At 38.2% G+C, this 21546-nt stretch overlaps 1 protein-coding gene across 1 annotated transcript in view; it reads left to right on the top strand.

Moving 5' to 3' along the window:
- cpa6 (carboxypeptidase A6) overlaps positions 1-21546 on the top strand; it is a 132426-nt gene that overhangs the window by 72837 nt on the left and 38043 nt on the right. Inside the window, exons 3-4 of the mRNA XM_051929173.1 lie at positions 12344-12468; positions 13216-13330. Of these exons, the coding sequence (XP_051785133.1) occupies positions 12344-12468; positions 13216-13330 (240 nt within the window). The remainder of the gene's footprint in view (positions 1-12343; positions 12469-13215; positions 13331-21546) is intronic.

Below are 21546 nucleotides of genomic sequence, written 5' to 3'. Positions count from 1 at the left end.
TTACTTGCCTCCTGTTCATTTTTATAGTTCTGTCTTTGAAGGTGACTCCAAGCATATCTCCTATGGCTTTAGTCCTGCTCATGTGTCTCACACTCACTTTCTTTTTCAGTCTCGCCACCAAAGCCAAACTGACCAATCAGATTACTGTATGGGCCTGGATTCACACACACAACCCTTAATGTTTTATATTATAGTAGATTACTCCTTCTGACACATTCTCTTTACTAAAAAACACCCAATTTGGGATTCATGTTTCCCCATTATTGACATAACCGTTGTTCTTAACTCCAGACATCTACCTTCAAATTCTTCGATAGCAATGGTAATTATAAAAGCCACAGGATTTCAGTGCAGTGTTTGCAGAAGTACAGAATTTGGTATCCAGAAAGGTTACTGTGAAATTCAAATATCTGCATCTGTTAGCAGGTAAAGAGTCAGTCTATGAAAACTCAAAAGCTATCAATAAACAGAATATTGTATTTGTTAATGGTTAATTGATTATTTCTGTTGCAGATATACAGTACATGTTAAGTTATTTATACTTTACCCAGAGTAATAAGGAACATAAAGGATAATGAAAAGTCTTTGCCTCATAAATGTTCATGTCTGGTATGTTGACTCTTTATTTTTTAGTGTAAGAGGTTAACAGAAAACTCTTAACAAAACCACAGAGGAATAGTAACAGGTTAAAAAAATAAATTAAGAAGACCTTACCATTTATTGCTTTGCCATGCTTTAATCGTTCATTTTTGAATTCCTTGCCAGACACAGGCCACAAAAATCCTTAAAATCTTTTTGGACCTACAACCATAGGAAAAATCAGCAAGTTAATTGCTAGCAATGCAAAACCCGCTCATAAATTACCGTCACATTAACAGAGTAGTGCTTCACCCCACATGGGCATGCCACACAAGAAAAGACACAGCACTGCACGTTTCATCAAATTTTATTGAGTACTCTCCATTTAACTGCAGGAATGCACATGCAACAGAAATCATAGGCCACCCGGAAAGAAAAAATAAAAGCAGAGGGCAGTTTTGCCATCAGGTAAAAACTTAAAACATTTTGCCTATGGGTGAAGCTTTGATTCCGTCATAAAGAGTTATTTTTATTATCATTTTAATTATCTTTACTTCACCACCGCTTACTTTTACATTTAGAGTCACTTGGTTTCCGTAAGTTTTAATTATAATGAAGTTATCATATTTCTATTTTTTAAAACAGCAGGTTATAAATAATTACAGTGTAGAATACAAGTGTCCAAATTCCTTGATAGGTGCATTTGCAAACCCAATTTTTTTTCATTGCATGAGGAAAAGCACAGAAGCTTACCCGTGCAGCAGTGAGTATGAGGCAGCAGTCACCCCAGCACTGAATCTCAGAGTATACTCACACACACACAAACACACACCAACTCATACTGGGCCAATTTAGAGTCTGAATTCAGCCCAAGGAGGCAAATAATTAAAACCAGAAATTTTAACCAAGAATATTCATTTTTATTTATTTACTTATTTATTTATTGTTTGTTTGTTTGAGAGGGCCTGTTCATTATTTTTACATAAAGTACAGATAAAGTCACTTCAATAGGCAACATCTGAATATTTATTAATTGAAACAAAAACAGTGAAATATTGCAAAGTGGAAGCATCTCTGGATTCAAAATGTGATGTGAAAACATGGAGCAATTTTATCATGGCAGTGAGAAATGAATAAATGAAACAAGTAAAATTAAATTTTAAAGAAATAAAATGTATAAGAATTCCTAAAACATTTCACCTACTGAATGTTCTAACAGTATGTTATCCATTGAAATGTATTTATTTAATACAATGCCTTTGGTAAACCTCCACTCCAAGCAGCTGTGCACTTAATGCCAAGCCAGATACTCCCTAGACACGCAGGCATTCATTTTCTGGACTCACTTATAATGCATTGTTTAGCGTGAGTTTATGGCATTATTGTCAGACAAGGTGCACTTTGACAGAACTTTTTCACTGTAGCATGGCAGCAGAAATGCTCTTTTGTGGTACGCACTCATCACAGCGACCTCAGGAATCTCTCAGAAGTGGCGTGTGCCCTAAAGCCAACACTGGTTAAAGAAAGAAGTTATTATTATATAGTTGGGTAACTGACCTATTATTGTGTTCATCGACTTCACAGTTTTCTTAGCTTGTAAAGAATTTTCTCTTGACTCAGTTCTGCGTGAACTTAAATCTCTATGACAAGCCATTCTTTAAAAAAAACGTTTCCACACAAATTGGTTTTTTACTGAGAGACAAATGTGTCTCCAGAGATCTCTGTGGGAACAATCTGGGTAACACTCAAGGCACTTCTAAGGGGACAAATCATCTCATATGTTTCACATAAAAGTAAAATGCAGAGTCAAAGGACATCTGAGATTTATATACCTGATCAATTACCTTGATTAGATTTTCAGAGACTTGAGCAGAAATTCATGAAAACCCTTTAAATCATGCTCACCACTACAGTATATCAGACAAAAGCAGTGTTTTGAACTTGTAATGACATAATTGTGAAGCATGCACTCTAGACATTTATGTAATAATGTCTTTTGTGCAATAATACCACAGCTGTTTTAATGAGGAGGCGGAAATGTTTCCAGATTTTATCACCTGGAAATGATGCCTTTAGATAAAACAAAGAATTTCAAAACAAGGATTGACAACATTTTGTCATTTTAATTCTTCTTGTAGAGTCTGCTGAAATCATTTATTTGTAGGTACTCAAAACAGTTGTTAACTGTTATTGAATGTGCATTTGATTTATATTTGTTCTGCAGTATAGCATCTACATGTGAAGATTTTTTGTGTTAATATGTTTAGAACAGATACGGTTTCATGCAAGTTGTTTTTCATATTGAAATTCTTACTTAATTATTCAGTATGTCCATACTCGTATGTGCTAAACAGAAGGGAGCTGTGTGCTGGTAATAACTTTGTGCTGACTTCATAACCCACTGCAGTGCTTGACCATCCTGAGCTGAGCGGGTCCTGTACCCATCAACATGGACTTCATTGCACACTTGCAGAAGTTTCTTAGAATAGATGAAAAATTCCAGGCTTTTGTCAGATGTCTAAGGAAGTAAAATTGTTAATCAGATTTCTTGATATGTAGTGCACTCACTTCATATTATCAGTGATGGTAACTCTATTGTGAATTTCCCCTTAGGATTAATAAAGTATCTATCTATCTATCTATCTATCTATCTATCTATCTATCTATCTATCTATCTATCTATCTATCTATCTATCTATCTATCTATCTGTCTGTCTGTCTGTCTGTCTGTCTGTCTGTCTGTCTGTCTGTCTGTCTGTCTGTCTGTCTGTCTGTCTGTCTGTCTGTCTGTCTGTCTGAAGGCGGAGTGGTGGCTCTGAGGCTAGGGATCTGCACTGGCAATTGGAAGGTTGCTGGTTCGAATCCTGTAAAATGCCAAAAGGGACTCTGCTCTGTTGGGCCCTTGAGCAAGGCCCTTAACCTGCAATTTGATTAGTGAGAAAAGCGCTATATAAATGCAAAAAAATATTATTATTATCTATCTATCTATCTATCTATCTATCTATCTATCTATCTATCTATCTATCTATCTATCTATCTATCTAAAAAAATCAAATCTATTGACCATCTGTACAACATCTTTAAACCCATTGAAATTTTACATTAAACATAAGCATAATAATTAGTAAATTTTCCAAAAAACATTTTACAGGTTTATATAGTCATTACTGTCATATTCGTACACAGTACTGTGAAATTCTTACTTTCAGTTGTTAACCAACATGTGGCATGTCACCACTCTCAGGTTTAATATTAGGGAATAATTACTGAATATTGAAAAACTTACCTTGAAACTTTCCTTACTTGATAAAAATCACAGAACACATTTTATGACACTGCTAGCCATTACCAGACATATTAGATTACATACGGTATTTGAAAATGATATTTAAAAATAAACTATGTGTTTGTTAAAGGTCAGAACAGTCGTTAACGATGCTGCCTCTGAGATCCTGTGCCATGGGTTCAGTTCCTGCACCTGCTCTTTGTCTGTGTGGAGTTTCTTCTCACATCTTCAAAAGCATGCCGGATAGAGAATTGCGTACTAAAAACTGTCCTAAGTTTGGGAGTGTGCTTTTGTGTACCCTGTGACACACTGGTGCCTTGATGAGAGTTGTGTCCTGTTTGCATCTGGTGCTGCCAAGAAAAGTGCCAATCCCATATGACTCTAAATTAGATTAAATGAATGTGATAATCTATGTATTTTGAAGTAGAATTCTATGTACTAAAGTACTGTAAGTGAAATTAATAGTAACTTATACTAACTTAATTTTTCTTTTAATGTATGCATCTCTTAACTGTTGAAACACAAAGTTGTAAGTGGGTTAGTTAAATTGGCGTCTATAGTGACTATTTATTTTTTTCATTTTTAAAATCAAGTTAAACTACTTGCTAAAGGGAACAATGGCATTGTTTTTGTGTTTCCTTCTCTTGATTCTTAAACCCTTTATTACTGAAACTGGAAAATGTCCCCGCATCATAGCAGGAATCAACTGTGGAAAGAACATTATTTCACACACACATCCACATTTGCAGTAGACTACATTCTCCATTAAACCTGATATGAACAAATTCATGTCCCCAGATCTATCTATCTATCTCTCTATCCCCCAGAACAGTGGTCCCCAACATTTTTGACAGCAAGGACCACTTTACTAGAAGCAAGCTGGTGGGGGTGGGGTGTGGGGGGGGTTGGGGGATTGAGAATTGGGGGCGGGTTCATAAGGCATATACACAATTTACATTACATTTTTATTATTATTAAGTTATAATATCGTAATAGAAATTATACAGCTTACCATAATACAGAATCAGTGGGAGCCCTGAGCTTGTGTTCCTGCAACCAGACGATCCCATTTGGGAACAATGGAAAACAGTGACACACAAAGTGTGTTGCTTATGTTCAATCTACTCTGTAATCTCGTTTTGGTTGCTGTCACTGCAGAAAACACTGCCTCACAAAGATAGGATGTTGGAAATGGAAGCAGACTTTTCAGTGCTTTTGTGGCAACCTCAGGATATTCCGCCTTGACTTTAATCCAAAACATATGGAGATTTGAAGTTGTCTCAAACATACTTTTAAGGCCACCATCATTTGCAACCTCAAGCAGTTGATACTCTTCAAGCACAGACAAAGTTGATTCACCTGGCTTATTCACAAATGGGTCACAGATCCATTCTTTCCCATTTCGGGGGTCTTTTGTGGTTGGGAATAATGCTCAAACTCTATTGAAAGCTGAGATAGGTGATCATACACCAGCTGGGAGAAAGAAGGGCCTGGCTTGGTATCTTTAACAACCTCTGCTAATGTTTGAAACATGTCAAAAATCCCAATGTTCACTTGTTGGCCCCATAAATCAAGTTTGGCTTTGAATGCAGCCACTTTATCTGCCAACTTGAACAACAGGTATCTTCTGCCTCTGCCCCACATGCTGCTGCTCCACCACTGCCTCAGATTTTCCTCCTCAGGCTCCTGCAGCACTCCCCCAGCCTGGCTGGATACTGAGTCTGCAGAGTGGGTAAAGGTGGGGTACCCTAGTGCCTGAGTGCCAGTTCATATTGTGAGGTTTCTGAACTCTTTTGGGATCCCCACCCACCCAACGGGAACATCACGCTGAAGTGCGTCCCGAAGTGTGATTGCTTCACAGTAGAGCTGTGAGCCTGCTGTTGCCCCGGCAACAGATAAACAATCTTAAACAGACGTGGTGATCGCATTGACGGAGGTCCCAAGAGAGTTTAGAAACCTCACATTTTCTTGAATGAGTGCCGCTTTAATAGGAATGTTTCTTGAACAAGCATCACTGAACCACAGAAAAACTGTCTTCAAATGCAGCAGTTTGCATACGTTTGCAACCCGAGATTTTTCTTCTTTTTTTGCATATAACAAAGACATATGCATTGCATTTGTCATTCCAACAGATTGCACATCACAAACATTAACACTGTTATCGTTTTTTCGTGTCTGCCATTTCTATATGAGGGTGACAATGAGTTAAATTCCAATGGATGTTTTTCAAATGTTGACAAGCAATAAGTAAAAGGTATCTCTGAAAACCAAAGAAAACAAAAACAGCAAAAGAACAGTACGAGGAAAGTTCGAAGAAAGAATTTTTTTTTACAATGTTTCTGTTTGGGGATCGTTGTGCAAATGCGCACAACTGAGCTGAGACCACAGATCTAACTGTGCTGTGGATGATTCATTCAAGCATTTCAAGGTCACTTCGTTGTAATGAAAGTATCTGCTGAATGTACTTCATAGTAATGAGATTTCTATAGACTCGTGTCATATGGGGAAATTGTCGGGACCATAAAAATACTTTGTTGTAACATTCTCTCACCTCGGTCTCTCTCCACTCTCTGTGCCGCTGCAAAGCCCCTCCCGCCAAGCGTTCTGAAAAGTCTGAGTGAGTCTCCGTTGCCAGCAGTTCTCTTATGGCGCGGCTGTCAGACGGCTGCGGCCTGATAGTGGGCCGCGGTCTGGGTCCCAGAACACCATTCGTCGTCTCATTAGGAGCATGCCCCCTCCCGACATCATCATGCATGCATACAAGCATGTGGGGGGCCACACAAACTACTGAGTACAATTTTGAGTTGCTGTAATGAAATTTCGGCAAAATGGACTAGCCTGCCACATCATATTTTCACTTTGATTTTTGGGGTGTCTTTGAATTCAGCCCTCAGTAGGTTGATAATTTTCATTTCCATCAAACGATATGGCATCCTTTCGTTCCTAACACATTACCCAGTCCATATCAGTACAGATATCTAGCATGATTTTTTCCCATTGAGATCTGATGTGTTTTCAAAGTGTTCCTTTAATTTTTTTGAGCAGTTTATATATATATATATATATATATATATCTATACTAATAAAAGGCAAAGCCATCACTGACTCACTGACTCACTAATTCTCCAACTTCCTGTGTAGGTAGAAGGCTGAAATTTGGCAGGCTCATTCCTTACAGCTTACTTACAAAAGTTAAGCAGGTTTCATTTCGAAACTCTATGCGTAACGATCATAACGTTTGACAACGTCCGCCATGTTAAACTTTCTATTTATGGCCCCATCTTCACGAAATTTGGTAGGCGGCTTCCCTGCACTAACTGAAACCGATGTACGTACTTATTTCGGTGGTATGACGCCACTGTCGGCTGCCATATTGAACTTTCCAACGGTCTTTGTTACTTATGGGCCCATCTTCAAGAAATTTGGTACGCGGGTTCCCAACGCTAACTGAATCCTACTTATGTACATATATACGTCCATAGCCTGCAGCTTGGTCACCGTGTGAGGCGGCATTGGGTCCCCCATCCCCACACCTCCCACGTAGTTGGCTGCCTGCCTATACAAGGCCGTCCGTCGCTCCGGTCTCTTCATTCCCTTCCTTGCTTCGCCACGGTATTCACGTCTCCCTGCTGATAACTGCAGTCTTTTTATTTAATCCACGGCTTCTCCACTGTTTTATTGTTCGTTTATTATGATTATAGTTATTGTGTAGGTATTTTAGACGTAGTTTACATTGCTCAGGTACCCATTTCCTTTATCGTTCCAACCGTACCCCCATTAACATGTCTATCGAGGTGATCACCATCGATCAAAGAACTGTCACTTACCGAGTGGTTTCCATGCCCGGAGATGGCGACTGCCTTTTCCATTCTCTGTGTTACATATTGCACGGCCATATCAGGCTCACTCTTGATATCCGGAGGAACATTGTGTCTTATGTATTGAATGACTGGGACAGGTTCAAGGTGTGGACTGATGACGGTACAGGAGATAATTATACTACACAGGAGCACTATAAGAGTGAAATGCTTAAGCCCTTCACCTATGGTTCTGCATGTGAGTTGATGGCTGCCGCTGAATTGTTCAGTTGTCGCTTTCAAGTGTACCGAAATGGCCAAATATTTTACACCTTTGGACAACCGCCAATGCCTCTTACAAAGCCTTCTTCAAAATGTTTACCCCAATCTACGAAATCTCCACAAAAACGGCGTGTCATGGTTGAGGGAGAGAGCTATCCTGACACCAAGAAATGTCATGACTACGACTATAAACCACATTTTACTTCAAGAACTACCTTCACAACCGAAAACATACTGTATCAGTCTGTGGATTCAGTTGTAGAAGTGGAAGACGCAGTGCACTATCTGGTAGAGTTTCTTCACACTCTGAATCCTCCAGGCACTCCTGAGCATAATCTAATTTTAAAGGTTGGGGCACCAATAATGTTACTGAGAAACTTACAGCCACCAAAACTTTGTAACGGCACAAGACTTCAGGTCATGTGTCTGCAAAAGAACCTAATTGAGGCAACTATTTTTACTGGCAGTGGCTCAGGGGAGAGAGTTTTTATTCCTCGCATCCCCGTTATACTCTCTGATCTCCCATTTCAATTCAAACGCCTCCAATTTCCAGTAAGGCTCTGCTTCGCAATGACAATTAATAAGTCTCAGGGACAGACCCTACAAAAGGTTGGCATTGATTTGAGGCAAGATTGCTTTTCACATGGCCAACTGTACATTGCATGCTCAAGAGTAAGCTCAGCACACAGCTTGGTCATATTACAACCGGAGGGCCGAACTGACAATGTGGTATACAAACAGATCCTTAACAAATAATTATTTGTATATTTTCTTTCAGTTTAAAAGGTTTACTTTTCTTCTTAATAAAAATTTTAAGGCAGTACTTCGCCGCTGCGAAGCGCGGGTATTTATATATATATAGTGGCAAATGGCTGGGGGTGGTACCCAGCCAGGACGCCCAGAAGGACCGGAGGAGGGCTTACGCCTCCTCCAGACCACGAGGGAGTGACCACCCTGTTGGCTTTGGGGACCACGGTAACTGAGCTTGGAAGCTTGGACCCTATAGGGGTCCGTGGTCACCGCCAGGGGGTGCCCCAATGCCTGAGGAGCCCTGGCCCTCAGCACTTCTGCCACACCTGGAAGTGCTGGGGGGAAGAAGACCAGGTCCTTCTGGGCATCCCGGTTGGGTGCCACCCCCAGCCGCTTGCCATAGTATATATATATATATACTGTGGGATATGGCCGGCCTGTCACCCTGGCCAACACCCCCAGGCCGCCAGATGGAGCTGTCCCTGCTGCATGGAAGTGCCGCGAATACCAGCAGGGAATCATGGACGATGGAGTTTTCCTTTACAGCCCTGCTGGATATCACAGGGGCCAACAGATGACGCTGCAGGGAGGCCCAGAGAGGAGTTTGTGCCCTATAACCCGGAAGTTCGTCGTAGGCAAGTTCCGGGTTGAAGAAAAGGACTTTTTATCTGACCCGGAAGTGATAAGAAATCACATGGGCTGTAGGATGGGAAACACTTCCGGGTCAGGGAATATTAAAGGACTATGGGAAATCCCAGACATCGAGCTGAGCTGGGTGGAAGGGTGGCAACACGTCTGGGAGTGTGGAGGATTATTGATTATTGTGTTTATTATTGAGTATTGTGGAGAGGAGGGTGCTTTGTGCACTTTATTATTATAATAAAATATTCATATTTGGACTTTTATCTGGTGTCTGACGTCTAGTCTGAGGGTTCAAGGGGTCACGGAGACCCTCATTCTATCACAATATATATATATATATATATATGGTTGAAATAGTTTACTGTCAAATAAATGCAAAGAGTACGCGACACGTGTTTCGCCCTCATTCTGGGCTCATCAGGCGTACAAACTCCACTGCACTCCCTCTCAGGAATCGAACCTCGGACGTCAGCGCCAGAGGCGATGCCCCTAACATTGCGCCACGGCGTGTGGTTCATTTATTTGACAGCATGTAGATCGGGGTAATTACATTCACGGCTTTCGTAGTCTGTGTCACAATCTGATTGTATGGGTGGTTACCTACCACGAAACACGTGTCGCGTACTCTTTGCATTTATTTGACAGTAAACTATTTCAACCATTTTATGATCTGCTCCTCACAAACTGAGGGCACCGTGGCGGATGTTAGCAGATTGCTGGCCAACCACAAGCGTTACCTGGTAGGTAACCACCCATACAATCAGATTGTGACACAGACTACGAATGCCGTGAATATATATATATATATATATATATATATATATATATATATATATATATATATATATATACTGTATATGTCAATGTCAATTTATTTATATAGCACATTTAAAACAACATAATGCTGTGGCCAAAATGCTTTACAATAATAGAATAAAAGAAAAACAAAATAATTAACATAAAACATAAATAGAAATAAAATATATGAACATAAAATAAAATACATAATAAATAGAAGTAATGCTATATAATCACAAAGAGGAAACCATCAGTATTACTGATATATATATATATATATATATATATATATATATATATATATATATACTGTATGTATATATATTGTGGTACGCGGCTGGGGGTCAGACCCGGCCAGGACGCCTAGAAGAACGGGGTCGTGGCATATTTATCCTCCGGGCCATGAGGGGGCAGGGAGAGGCCCACGGAAGGGGAGCAGGGAAGCTCAAGACCGTTGGGGCCTCTGGTCACCGCCAGGGGGTGCCCTGAGCCTCATGGAGCCCGGGACTTATTCACTTCCGCCACACCCATGGAGGATGATCCTTCCAGGGTCACCCGGAGTGCTTCCGGGTGCTCTCCTGATGCTTCCGCCACACCAGGATGTGACGTCAGGTAGAGCACCTGGAGCTCATCCGGGTGAGGATAAAGGGGGCCGCTTCCCTCCTGTCAGTGAGCTGGAGTCGGGAGCGGAGACAGGTGGCCCAGGGACAAGGAGAGAGAAGGCCCAGGAGAAAGGTGACTGGGGCTGAAGACACTGTGTTATTGTGCGGGACTGTGTGTTGTGTTAACTGGAAGAAAATAAAGAAGCAGTTTGATAAAGATGTGGTCTCCGACTGATGGTGTCCAGGCAAATATCACAACATATATATATATATATATATATATATATATATATATATATATATATATATATATATATATATATACTGTATATATATATATATTTGAATTTATAAAACCCATATAGTTAAACATACAGTAAAACCAATTTATTTATTGATTTTATATTTATTACTGTAGCAGAGTTTGCATTTTCTAAATTTTCTAAGTGCAAAATGTCATTTACTGGCTCCCTATTACTCCTGCTATATTTGTAAGGAATACTTTCTTTAACATAGATTGGTTAAAACATTTATATTTAAGGCAGCACAGTGGTGCAGTGATAGCGCTGCTGCCTCGCAGTAAGGAGTCCAGGGTTTGCCTCACCATCATCTCTACGTGGAGTTTCCATGTTCTCCCCGAGTCTGTGTGGGTTTTCTCCAGGTGCTCTGGTTTTCTCCTACAGTCCAAAGACGTGCAGGTTAGGAGAATTGGTGGTGCTAAATTGTGTGTGTGTGTGTGTTTGGTCTGTGTTGGACTGGTGCCATGTCCAGGGTTTATTTTGTGCCTTGTGCCCTGTGCTGGCTGCAATAGGCAGCAGGCCCCCTCATGACCATGGTGTGGATTAGGTAGGTTAGAAAATGACATGGCATTTATCTTTAAATAAGAAAAATAGAGATTTCTTAGGCATTGTTTATATCTAATACTTTTCATTTTAATTATTCCACCCATTTTAAACCTTTAGTTATTTTGCATTTCATGCTACAGACTTCTTTTCTTGTTGTTTTGGCTTCCTACCATCAGTACATTGAAGTAGCCAATTTAAAACCTAAGTTTATTATCTTTAGCCTATTATTTTACAAAGAAGAGTTCCAAATGCTTCTTCAGCATTATACAAATAGTCTTTGTTTGGCAGCAGTTCAACTCAAATTAAGCCAGAAGGTATTGAAATCTGTTGGCACATACAGGTCCTACACAGAGGTGTGGCATTCAGAGAGCAGCTGTCATGGTATCTCTATTAGACCATTCTAATGAAATTACCTCAGCATCATCACAAGATCAAGGGGCTCGCTGTTAGTTTTGTAAATGGGTCCTGTATCTTTGGATACACTCCAACACAGCCTAGACATGGCAGGGTCCCAGATAAATTGTATTTTAAAACCTTTAATCTCCTGAATGTCAAAAAAGAATGTGTTTTATTTTAACATCATATATGATCAAAAGCTCATATAAAATTTAACTTTTACACAAGTTTGCGGCTGACAAAGGTTCAGAAGCACTTGCTTTCTCTTTCAGATTATATTTATCTTAATCATTTTAAGTAAAGTGTAGGTGTCTTCCATTTTTAGATGAAATACATATGAATTACAGGTTGGTTCCTGCACTATAGGTGGACCTATGGCATCCGAACAGTCCATCTTCCATTAGAGAAGGAGCAGCTGTGGATCTTCATGTACCAAGAAATGCTTCCAAAATATTCAGATCTCATCTTCATCAAGCCAAGATTCACTACAAGTAAGTAATAGCTTTCTTTCTGAAATATTTAATCTATTATTAAGTTGTACAAGTAGTTATAATAGTCAGTGTAAATTAAAGTGAAGAGACATGTCCACTATTTAAAAAAGATCCTTTAATAATTTGGATTTTCTGTACCTCCATGAATGATGATTAGTTAGTAAGAAGTGTTAGTTTTTAAGTTTTTCCTGAGTGCCAGCTGGGCATTTAAGTGATCAAAACTGTAGGAATTTCAACTGCTCCAGTTTTCCGTTGCGTTTTCCAATGTATAATCCATTCTCTCAGTCATTGCAGAAGTCTTTGGAATGGACATGTATTGTGTCTGTTCTACTTTACCAGTTTTACTTGTATTCTTTTCATGTTAATCTTTTAATATAATTTTGGGTTAAAATAATGTTTATATTTCTTTTGTTCAGCTATTCATTGTATCAGTGCTTTACTAAAACCAACAATTATTTAGTATAGTAATATCTATAGACAGTTATGGCATAAAATGCAGCTTGATATACATTTATTTACTGATGTATGTTAACAAACATAATAATTCACACAGCATTATAAAGAGAACCTGTTTCTCCTTCTTATACTGTATTTTTTAAAATAATATTGAGTGGGTTACTTGAAATTTGAAGTCTTGCCTCAAACTATAAAATGTCAACTTTGTTTTTTAAATTGAATGAGGTCTCCAACTGGTCAGCTTCTTTGTGTTAGATAGCTAATTCACTATAACCTGTAATGTTCCATTAGGGTCCTAATTGCAAATCTGCAAAAAGAAATTGAAAAACAGGCAGGGTATAGATCCTCCCGCAAGCGAAGGTCTGATTCAAGTTACGATTATGAAGTTTACCACTCCCTTGAGGAGGTATGTGCATTATAAGACTTTTTTTTTCATCTGCTGCATGCATCTACTTTAAAAAAGAAATAAAAGTGACGTCTGTGATCTGGCATCGGTTTTATATTATTGAAGGTACTTATAAAATATTAAAGGACTCTAAAATGAATTCTGCTTACTTTTTCCTTTGTAACATAATACTGTAGAGATTTAACACTCAACTTACATGTTTTAAAAACAGGAGCCATCTTCTCAAAGTAAGTACTTTCTCACTAAAAAGGTTAGGAAAACATTCTGAATATGAAAATGTTTTCTCCAAACAAACTTTTGCATTTCCATAGCCCCATCACCATCTGATTATTTCCTAGGCATGGACAAGTGCATGATTCCCTAACCAGCTGCATGAACAGTTTTATTTCCTTATACCCACTTCTCCCATGTTCCTCGTTTTCTTCTTTCCCTGACGTTCCTGCCAGGATGTTTTGTTGTTTCTGCTCTCATTTTGTTTTCACGTTTCTGAGTCTGGCTCCATAAACTGAACTCCTGGGGTTGATTACTCTAAAATTTCAGTAGCAACTATCTGTTATCACCCTTGATGCCCATAGCTTTCATTGTATCTTTACGCTTCTAACATGTCTTACTGTTTTTGGGCACTGTGCATTTGGTATACAGTATCCTTGCACATACACAACCACTGAAAAGTCGGGACACACCCTGAAATTTTTATAATTTTTGGTTTGAAATTGATGCCTTTTAATGAGTATACAATTAAAATGACTTAGAAATATAGCCAAGATATTATTACTATTTATAATGACTGTTATTGCTTGAAATGACTGACTTGTAATTCATTATTCACATAGGACTGCTAATCCCAGTATTCAGGATTGCTGACCATAATATGCTTTTCTAATCATCTTTTGTCCCTTTTGTTTTTATTTGCCTGTTCCAGATATGGCTTTTTCTTTTAAACTTTCTTTTACAGGTGATACTGGGATTTGCTGTGTATTTAAGGAAGAGACAAACTGAGGACCAGAAAGGTGCTTGTTTCTCAAACTACACACTCTGATGTCCTTATCCTTTCATGCAGTTGTGCATCTGGGCTTTCCCCTTCTTTTTCTGTCCTTGTTAGATCCAATTCCCCCCCCCCCCCCCCCCCTAATTTCAAGACACCATTGTATGAAATCTTCACTTTTTTGGCAATCTGTCACACAGAATAACCTTCTTACTGTGAAAAAAGCAACAGACTGACATGTTTCATGAGAATGCTGTTTCATTTTGGTGATTTGCGAACCCAGAACTGAATTTTAGGAATGCCAGTACTTTGCAACCCAAGTGAGCAGAATAACAGGTTTCAGTGGTGCTAATACAATTATAAAGGTTTGTTTAGTAACCAAATAGCATTTAAAATGACTAAGGGTAAGCTGAGGGAGTTTACCATTAGGACACTGAAAATGGGGGTTTGCAATTATATTTGAATAGTAAATTAAAAATCAGTCATTTCATCAGTAAGAGCTACAAGAAACATAAATATAATGTTCTGGGTATGTGTTTTAAATCAATTTAATTGTATCCTGATCAGTTTCTATCAAAAAAAACATGAAAATGTCTGGGTGTGTCCAGACTTTTGACTGGTTGTGTAGGTCTCCCTAAGGCATTAACTACCTCGTGCAAGGAAGACTTGTTGCAGTTCTAATCTTTTGACTACTTTTTTGTACTCATTTAACATCTTGCAATTTTGAAGCAAGTTTGATTTTTCCTTCATTTACAGTAATCTTTGTTTCAATGATTGTATTCCATGTCCCATTGTTGCTGTTGTCTGATTTTAGTCTGGTTCAGTCCCTTTACTGTTTTGGCTTCAGTATGGTGACTGTCTTTTTCTTAACCATCCTTTGTACATCATATAAGTGTAGTAGCTTAAGACTGGCATCTGGAAAGAAGCAGGAAGCAGACAATTTGTTTCATTACCATCAATGTTTCTCCACCATACTGGATGTTTAGTTGTCCACAATATATAATTTATTATGTATTATAATATAAAATTCCTCTAATCTCTTTAATCCAATTCAGAGATGACTGACAGGAGCCAGTCCATCCCAGGCACACTTGCATATGGTCAGTTAGCGTAAAGGTGTACTGTATAATATTTGGCAGATGAATTTGCAAAAAACTCTTTCAGTTGCAACCCCCTCACCCCCATTCCCTACCCATTTATCATCTCTGCAACTTGTCTAGTCACACAACAGCCTAATACCTAATGAAGACCAAAATGTTGTGATAGTAACTTTCTTCATATTCTTCAACATGAAATCAGCATTTTTATTGCTGTAAATGAGCATTCATAAATCCTTCTCTATTTTTTTGTGTGCACCTTTAATATTCTATGTTTTCTTAGGCTACATGGACTCTACATTTTATACATATATTCGTGTGTCTGCTGTAATTATCCTCCTTATTTTCCACATTTTGTATTTGGACAAAAGTCCAACTTTAATTTTTTTGAAAAATTATGTAATTATTTATTTTCTATATTTTTATTTCATTTGTTTTTATTTTAAAATATCTTGTTCCAATACTCTTACTTGACCACAATAGGATATCTTTTCTATCTTCAATAATATTTAACATTACTGGAGCATACATATAACATTCATTAGATGTGGTGCTTCCAACTGTGATGAAAAAAGCAATTCTCAAAATGCAAGTATTTTACTGTTTGTGTAGTTTACTAAATGCTTCTGTCTTAAACGTCTTTCCCAAAGGTATAATTAAAGTGCCAGATGCTTTGCCTGGTCACACGTCCCCTGTAATCTCATGGAAGTCAGTCCTATTTCAGTGTCTGGTAGGTCAAGAGAAAATGTTAATGGGCATATAGTGTCTAGTCCTGATCCACTTGGACACTGCATTTGTGACCACAGCTCTCAGACGTACTGGGTGAGGCGGACAATTACAAAACCTCAGAGAGTGCAGCAGGAGCAGTTTCCAGTCTATATGGCAAGCCAAATTAACATTTACAGATATCTCAAAATGAATTTCAGATATCTTAAAATGTAATTTACTTTTTAAGATATCTGAAACTCGCTTTGAGATATGTGTAAATAATTTCCTTCACATTTTAAGATATCTGCAATACATTTCGAGATATCTCAAATACATTTTCAAATATCTCAAAATAATTGTGTCTGCATTTTAAGATATCTCAAATAAATTTTCAGATATCTTAAATTGAACTTTCATGCGTTTTAAGATATCTCAAAATCATTTCCTGTAAAACTGCCTATTATTTCAATGGGACTTCTTGTTTATTATGAGATATCTGAAAATGTATTGTAGATATCTGAAAATGCTATTGAGATATCTGGAAATAAGTGAGTGTCCTTTTAAAGATATCTTAAAATCCATTTTAGATATCTTGAAATACATTGTTAGATATCTGAAATGGAGCAGAGACCCATTTTAAGATACAGTAATCCCTCCTCCATCGTGGGGGTTGCGTTCCAGAGCCACCCGTGAAATAAGAAAATCCGCGAAGTAGAAACCATATGTTTATATGGTTATTTTTATATTGTCATGCTTGGGTCACAGATTTGCGCAGAAACACAGGAGGTTGTAGAGAGACAGGAACGTTATTCAAACACTGCAAACAAACATTTGTCTCTTTTTCAAAAGTTTAAACTGTGCTCCATGACAAGACAGAGATGACAGTTCTGTTTCACAATTAAAAGAATGCAAACATATCTTCCTCTTCAAAGGAGTGCGTGTCAGGAGCAGAGACTGTCATAAAGACAGAGGAGAGCAAACAAATCAATAGAGCTGTTTGGCTTTTAAGTATGCGAAGCACCGCGGCACAAAGCTGTTGAAGGCGGCAGCTCACACCCCCTCCGTCAGGAGCAGACAAAGAGAGAGAGATAGAGAAAAACAAACATGCAAAAATCAATACGTGCCCTTTGAGCTTTTAAGTATGCGAAGCACTGTGCAGCATGTCGCTTCACTAAGCAGCTGCACAGAAGGTAGCAACGTGAAGATAATCTTTCAGCATTTTTAGACGAGTGTCCGTATCGTCTAGGTGTGCGAACAGCCCCCCTGCTCACACCCCCTACGTCAGGATCAGAGAAAGCGCAAGAGACACAGAGAAAAGTAAGTTGGGTAGCTTCTCAGCCATCTGCCAATAGCGTCCCTTGTATGAAATCAACTGGGCAAACCAACTGAGGAAGCATGTACCAGAAATTAAAGACCCATTGTCCTCAGAAATCCGCGAACCAGCAAAAAATCCACGATATATATTTAAATATGCTTACATATAAAATCCGCGATAGAGTGAAGCCGCGAAAGGCGAAGCGCGATATAGCAAGGGATCACTGTATCATGAAATTAATTTTAGATATCTAAAAATGTATTTTAGATATCTCAAACAACAGTGAATTTTAAGTTATCTTAAATGCTTTTTGAGATCCTAAAATAACTTCCCTCTCATTTTAAGATATCTCAAATTCATTTTCAGATATCTCAACATAACTTCCAGCACATTTTAGGATATCTCAAATACATTTTCAGATATCTTAAAATAGACAGGAAGTCCCATTCAAAGAATAGTAAATTTTACAGGAAGTTATTTCGAGATATCTCAAAATGTATTTGAGATATCTCAAAATGCACAGGATCCTATTTCAAGATATCTCGAATTGCATTTAAGATATCTTAAAATATATTTTAGATATTTCAAAATGTACAGTATATCATTTCAAGATATCTTGAAATCTATTTGAGATATTATTAAATGCTTTTTAGATATCTTAAAATAGATGCATTTTTAGATATCTGTAATTCAATTTGAGATATCTAAAATGCATTTCCAGATATCTTAAAATTAATTTTGTGATATCTCTAAATGTTAATGTTTAGCATTTTAGTTACTCTGCTTAAACCTTGTATGTTCACATTTACTTTTCTAAAGCTTTAATTGATGAAAAGAGGGCTAGGTTTTATTGTTCTAAAACACTTGTTTGCACAGTACAACAGCATTTCAAAATAGTTAGAAAATAATGTTTCATGAGAACTACCACTACAAATTATCAAGGATTAGCTGGGTTGCTGCACAAAGTTCTTCCTTTTGCCCCTTTGCCTGCTATTTGCCCCCAGCCCCTCCAATCCTGCCTATGCAGCACCAATTCCAAGGCTGTCACATGACAAGGAAGGCTCTGTTATGGTTTACTTTGTGCCTTTACAAAACCCACCTTTTGGGCTCCTCTGTTATTCAGTGTTATTTAGATGTGTATTTAATTTTGTATTACTTTTTATACTGAATTCTCAGTGTATTCATTTTTATCTGTTTATGGATTCTGCTATTGTTTTGTAATTTTCTTTCTACTCCCTTTGCCTGCATTGTATAGCTACACTCAGATTATAGGATCATTAACAATTCCTGTTCTTTCTTTTAACACATGCACTGTCTTCCAAGTCTGATGGGGCGCTGCCTTGTTAATAAGAAGCCACAGCTAGACGTGTACACTGAGAAGGTTGCACCTGTCTGACAGAAATACTGAAAGTTTCTGAACAGTTGTAAGCTTATGTGCCATGACCATGACATGATGGTCTCATCCTTAAAAGTGGACTAAACCGCACATTTCATCATTTGTTAAAGCAATTGTATACGATCTACAGCACATTTTCTAGATTTTAGTCTTATCTCTAAAAGATGAGAGGTCTTCTTGGTCTTCTTTAATTAGCTATTAATGGTCTTATTATGAGATGATGATATATAAAGATAGAGGTTAGAAGTATGCACTAATACAGCACGCTGCTGCACCCACCACATGAGAAACCATCTCAGGACCCAAGTGCAGCCATGTAGCAGGTGACACCTCAGCACCACACTAGTTCTGATGGAATGGAACAGTGTGAGGGTTTTTTATGGTGGCTGGAATGCCAGTCCTGCTACCAACCCCCAAGTTTTCCCCGAAGTTTGGAGGGCCTACATGTAGGGCTGGATGCAGGTTAACGTCATACCCAGGATGGATCAATTGCAGGTTAAGGGCCTTACTCAAGGGCCCAGCGGAGTGGAATCACTTCTGGCATTTATGGGATTTGAACCATCAACCTTTCGATTGCCAGTGCAGATGCCTACCTCAGAGCCACTACTCCACACCATATAAAGATAGTGATGTCTCTAATGTGGCATTGTCATTGCTAAATTTTGTTTAGTTTTCTGTTTTACATATTATACTTCATAATAATAAGGAATGTGCAATCTGTGTTGCACAGGCTGCAGTTGCCCTGAACAGGTTGTGGTGATAAAAAAGTGAACTTCCAGGTGCTTTGACCCTTTACATATCCTGTGTTGGCTGGGATTGGCTCCAGAAGACCCCCATGACCCTGTGTTACGATATAGCGGGTTGGATAATGGATGGATGGATATCATGCTTCCTTACCCAGCATTACCCTAAATGTCCTCAAATAAGAAGGTTATTGCAGACACTGGGAATGAGACTGATTTCAGCCACAATATGAACTTGAAGATGGCAGTTTACGTAGGATTTCTGGGAATTTCACCTTAGGACTGATAGAATCATTTTCCTGATTCAACTGAGGATTCACTCTGAGCAATCAGAAGTTCCAGCTGCACCTCAGTCTTTTTCACCCTGTCTCTAGAGATGTGCTTAGTCATGTCACCTTGGAAGCTGCTTTAAAATCTGTGTGTAGTTTTGTATGCTTGTTAATCAAGAAAAGATCATTATTGGCAGAGGTAGCAGGCTGACTTGGACTCTTGGGTTTAAGGACCTCTGACATGTATATTTTGCAAGGGGAACATGCACTCTGCAAAATAGGTTAGTTTATCTCAAGACTAATAATAACCTTAAAACATCCAGAAACACCTCAGAACAGGTGGTTGAGGACAAAACAAACAAGCATTAGAGAAAAAAAATCAGCTTAACTTTTAAGGCTGACACTTGAAACAAACAGGTGTGAAGGCCGCACTTCAGCATTATCAACATGATACAACAGAAACCTGGACGAGTGTGTTTTCTGTGGTTCAGGTTTTGTCTGCTCAGCTATGTCCCATTACCTTGGTACAGAAAAAAGGTGCAAAGTCAAGGTGACTCAATGACTTCATGAACAAAAATAGAGAGCAACACTAGCATATTTTAGTGTTTTTTTTATCACCTAGTAAAATATAATTTACAGCATTTGCCCAATAAGTGATACAATTACATGTTCACTCGTCTTTTCCCACTCTTTCCCTCAGCAACCTGAAACTCTGGCAATTTCTTGGCCAGAGGCTGTAATTTTATTTATCTTATTTCTCTCAGGATATTTGCATTTCGAAAATGGCCTTGCTCTGCAGCACATATACAGTAGTGTGTTTTATTTCTAATATAAGCTAAATACTTTATTGTGTGTGTGTGTGTGTAAATGCTAGACATATCTATGTGTAAATATGTAAATATAGCAAAAAAATGTCACATTATTTATTGGCATATCCATTTAAAGCATAAATGACAGTGACACACTAATTCTTGATTACGATAGCTGCCTACTATATCCTGTAGTTCCACTTGTCAGATGTGAGACCCATAGCTTCACACCTGACAACAGCATTGAAACCAACATGAAAAGTCAGCTGAATGCTATGCAACTTAATGTATTACTGTGTGCGGTTTTTATGTTATGTTGTGGTTTGTCATTTTTATGTGCCAATACCACTCTTATTTCCCTTCTGTTTTACTACATTTTGCTTTCTTTTAACAGGAAATTACAACAGATTTGATGTAACTGTAATATACTTTATATCAAATTAACCAGATAACCAGTTATGACAGGTAGACAATTGCTGTTAGGGTACTAATATATTGTGATTGTGCAAGCTATGACACCAACCATTCTATTAACAAAACAAGTTTTTAACAAAAACAGGACACAATGGTGCATCTAAATCAGAATAAAGAGCTGCTGTTGCTGTTTTATAGCCTTTCAAGTTTGGTTCGGAGCTCCATCTCTGTCGGCCATCGCCTGTGAGCGCCATGAGTATCTATGCGAATTTCCCCTTGGGATTAATAAAGTATCTATCTATCTATCTATCTATCTATCTATCTATCTATCTATCTATCTATCTATCTATCTATCTATCTATCTATCTATCTATCTATCTATCTATCTATCTATCTAATCCTCTGATTAGAAGGGGCAGAGTCAGTCTCCCTCATTGGGCGTCTCCTTTGTGCTGTGAGAAGAGAAAGAGATTATACCGT

Source organism: Erpetoichthys calabaricus, chromosome 6 (assembly GCF_900747795.2).
Source record: "Erpetoichthys calabaricus chromosome 6, fErpCal1.3, whole genome shotgun sequence".
Taxonomy (NCBI): Eukaryota; Metazoa; Chordata; class Cladistia; order Polypteriformes; family Polypteridae; genus Erpetoichthys; species Erpetoichthys calabaricus.
The sequence above is the reverse complement of the archived record's forward strand: the minus strand, read 5'-3'. Positions and strand labels throughout refer to the sequence as shown.